This window comes from Mus pahari, chromosome 13, assembly GCF_900095145.1.
Source record: "Mus pahari chromosome 13, PAHARI_EIJ_v1.1, whole genome shotgun sequence".
Classification (NCBI taxonomy): domain Eukaryota; kingdom Metazoa; phylum Chordata; class Mammalia; order Rodentia; family Muridae; genus Mus; species Mus pahari.
This window is the reverse complement of record NC_034602.1, coordinates 61,913,969-61,917,520: the sequence shown is the minus strand read 5'-3', so window position 1 is coordinate 61,917,520 and position 3,552 is coordinate 61,913,969. Positions and strand designations below refer to the sequence as shown.

General features: G+C 38.4%; 1 protein-coding gene across 1 annotated transcript; it reads left to right on the top strand.

The window, feature by feature from the left end:
• Positions 1 to 2,617: 2,617 nt before the first annotated feature.
• On the top strand, positions 2,618 to 2,893 carry LOC110330226 (cytochrome c oxidase subunit 7B2, mitochondrial). The gene has a single exon (XM_021210214.1). The coding sequence runs from the start codon at positions 2,623 to 2,625 to the stop codon at positions 2,866 to 2,868; it is 246 nt and encodes an 81-aa protein (XP_021065873.1). The 5' UTR covers positions 2,618 to 2,622; the 3' UTR covers positions 2,869 to 2,893.
• The last annotated feature ends 659 nt before the right edge of the window (positions 2,894 to 3,552 follow it).

Sequence of the window (3,552 nt, the reverse complement as noted above, 5' to 3'; positions counted from 1 at the left end):
TGCTTGTCACACCAGCAGAACCCCCTCCCTCTGTCCCTCTCCCCCTCTCACTCTTCTCCTCCTCCCTCCCTTCCTCCTTCACTCCTTCCCTCCCTCCCATCCCATGTTCCCTGCTGGTCTCTCTGTCCTCCTTTCTGTCCTTCTCTGTTACCCTTCTCTGCCTTCATGGTTCTGCTCCAGTCTCTCTGCCTCTACTACTTCTCCAACCCCCCACTTGCCTCCATTATCCCAAATAAGTCCCCTTTATACCACCTCTCTTGGAAGGCCTGGTTTCTCCGAGGTCCATGGCATGGGCCCTCCAGGTGCCCCTCCCCACATTGTATTTCATAATGTCTGCAGTTATTCTAGTTACTGCTTGGTTAGATTTACACTATTCTAGGTTCGCTATACCTTAAGAAGATCTAGTATACCCCCATATCACCTTGCATTTAAAAGCAGTACTTATGCTTATATATTCTCATCATTTGTTTTTATTTAAAAACGACTACCCTTCCTCTTTCTTTCTTTATTTTTTAATATACCTTTACGACCTTTGGTGATTTTAAATTACTATTTATACCAGTGAAATTTCAAATCAATATACTTCCCTCCTATAATTAGGTTGCATTACAGTAGTGGTTATTCTTTTTCCAGAACTTAGCCTAAACTTTACTATATAAATTTGATATCCAATCTTTTCTTTGTATCTTAAATAGAATACTACATTTTGTCTAGGCATATTTATTCAGAACATATTTATTTTATTTGATTGCTGCAAGGGTGGGAGAATCTTTACTTTGTTCTTATTACTTGAGAAATTCATCTTTCTGTGCCTTTACTTTTGAATATTACCAAACTTTCCATGAGAATCCACATATTTTAGTTGTAGATAGTGAGCTAAAGATACATGCTCACACAAAAATCATTGTAGAATTCTTAAGTAAATTTTAGCAATGTGGCAAATGCTTTTAATCAATGAATTTTAGTTTTAGCATATACTTCATGAATCAAAATAATTTCAAGGTAGATATTACTGATACCAGGAGGAAGGAGAAGATGGCAGTTGTAGTAGTTATATTTCTTATCATTATAACAGAAAACTTAACAGAAACTAAGAAGAGTGTATCCCAGACTACAGTTCAGGGGAGATGCTTCAGTATCCTGAAGAAGGCATAGTGGCTGGAGTGTGTGCTGGCTATAGATGTGGAGAACAGTCTCACACCTGGGTAGATAAAGACACAGATGAAACAGGAAGATTGGACAAGAATACAATATAGGAAGAAGAATCTTTCTATAAATCTCAATTTTAATTCTTTCAGCTAGGCTCTATCTCTTAAAGGTTCCACAGGTTTCCAAAATATTCCCATAACCTAGGGAACATGGGATCAAATATATGAGGCAATGAGGGATGTCTTATTTTCAGATATTGCAGCATTATTTTATTATAGAATGTAATGCCAAGTAAATACTAGACAGGAATTTCTAATGGGAAAGTCTTACCCTCAGAAGCCAGCCAATTTTATTACAGGAAAATTTGAGGAAGATGGAAGAGCTTCACAGATAGGAATAATTAAAGGACAAACTATGTTATACTGGTGTGCAGTCAGTGTCCATGGAGGCAGAGCTTGTGGGTTGTAATGTCTCAGTGTGGGGAATAATGAAGTGAGTGTGTTATAAAGCAACAAGCATGAGACAAAAGGTATCATAAATCATTCTCTGATCCTATTCTTTCCTAATAGCCAAACAGGAAGAAATTAAAGAACTGGAGAAAGAGATATGATAAGTGCCATGATTGTCTTTTAATTCTGATGGAAAGCTATAATGTTTAGTAGGTGTTAGATAGGATATTTAACTAGTGTGCTGATTCTGTGTGTCTATCTCGGGCATGCCAATAAGTGTAGACTCTGCCATTGGAGAAACCTTTGTATGCTTTGATGACTAAGAAAATCTGAAACTGTCTATATTTTGTTGTTCTTTTATTTTATCACATTCACTCTTAACAACACCATTATCAGCTTGACAATGAAGATGAAACAAGGGGATTTCAGTAACTGTGTAAACGTTTGGTCAACCAGTGGCTTAGCTGAAACTAGAATTCAGACATTATGATGTCAAAGTCACATTCCTGTAATTGGACAGACAGCTTACTGGGTATATTGTTTACTGCAAGAGCATGAGGACCTGTGTTCAGATCCTTAACACCTGTATAAATGCTCAGTGTGGCCTTGCACATGTCTAATTGCATCACTGGGAGACAAAGATGGCAGATCTTGGGTTCTCAGCCTGACAGTCTACATGAAACCATAAGGTGGTATAGTGAGAGACTTTTGTCTCAAAAACTGAACTTAAAAAAGGTAGGAGCCCACACTGGAAATTTGGCCTCCCCATGAGTGTACACACACACACCAACAATAGACCAAATTAAATGAACTATCATAGTCCTTGACTACTGCTTCAGAAGATCTAGGGTCTAGATGAAACACTGAAGTAAAGGATGAACTGAATATAGATCAGATACCATGGCCCATGTTTTGTTATGTTGCCTTATGCCATGCCATGCCATGCCATGCCATGCCATGCCATGCCATGCTATTTTATCTTATGGTTGCTTTTTTTCTTTCTAGATCAATCCTATCATACATCATGATGTTTCCCTTGGCCAGATATGCACTAAACTATCTCAAGACTCCAAGCATTCTGAAAGTTGTGGGAAGACTGAAACACTCAAAGTCCTCATCAGAAATGCATGACAAATACGGCAATATGATGCTAATTAGTGGAACCATTTTCTGTTTAGCCGGATATACAATTTATATGACACAGATGGGAGTGGAGTGGAACCTGTCTCCTGTTGGCAGAGTTACCCCCCAAGAGTGGAAGAAGAAGTAACTATCTTAGATACTGTAATGCAGAATTGTCTGAAATAAACATGTCATAAAAATGTCCTGTCCATTAAAATATAGCATAACAAAAGAAATAAAATTCATTCAAAAGTACTAACAAGTTGTTGAAAACTATCATTTAGTTCCTGAAAGGAATACGCTAGCAGTAGATAAAAATACCCAGGTGTGGATTTCATATATTTGAAAGTAGATATTTAATGACATATTTAATGACATATTCTGTGTATCTGCCTTCCTTACGCATTCATACATGTGTACCTTAGAAGTGTATTTAGTTGTGTCCAGTGCATATTTTGTCAGCAGCTGACCAGTTTTAACCTGCCCTTTCTTTTCCTCAGGCTGGTGTGGACCAACCATACTTTCACTGCCATTGATAAGTAAACTTTCTCATTAGTCTATGTGCTTTGCTGCATCTCTTCTCTGCCCCCCCCCCCCTCACCATGATGCATTGCTTCAGCAGTCAGGATCACCATTTTGTTTTTGTTTTTTTAAATTGGATATTTTCATTATTTGCATTTCAAATGTTTTCCCCTTTCCAGGTCTCCCCTTCAGAAACCTCCTATCCCATCCCCCCTCCCCCTGACTATAAAGGTGCTCCCCTACACACCCACTCACTTCCATCTTCCCTCCTTGGCATTCCCCTATACTGTGACATTGAACACCCTCCGTC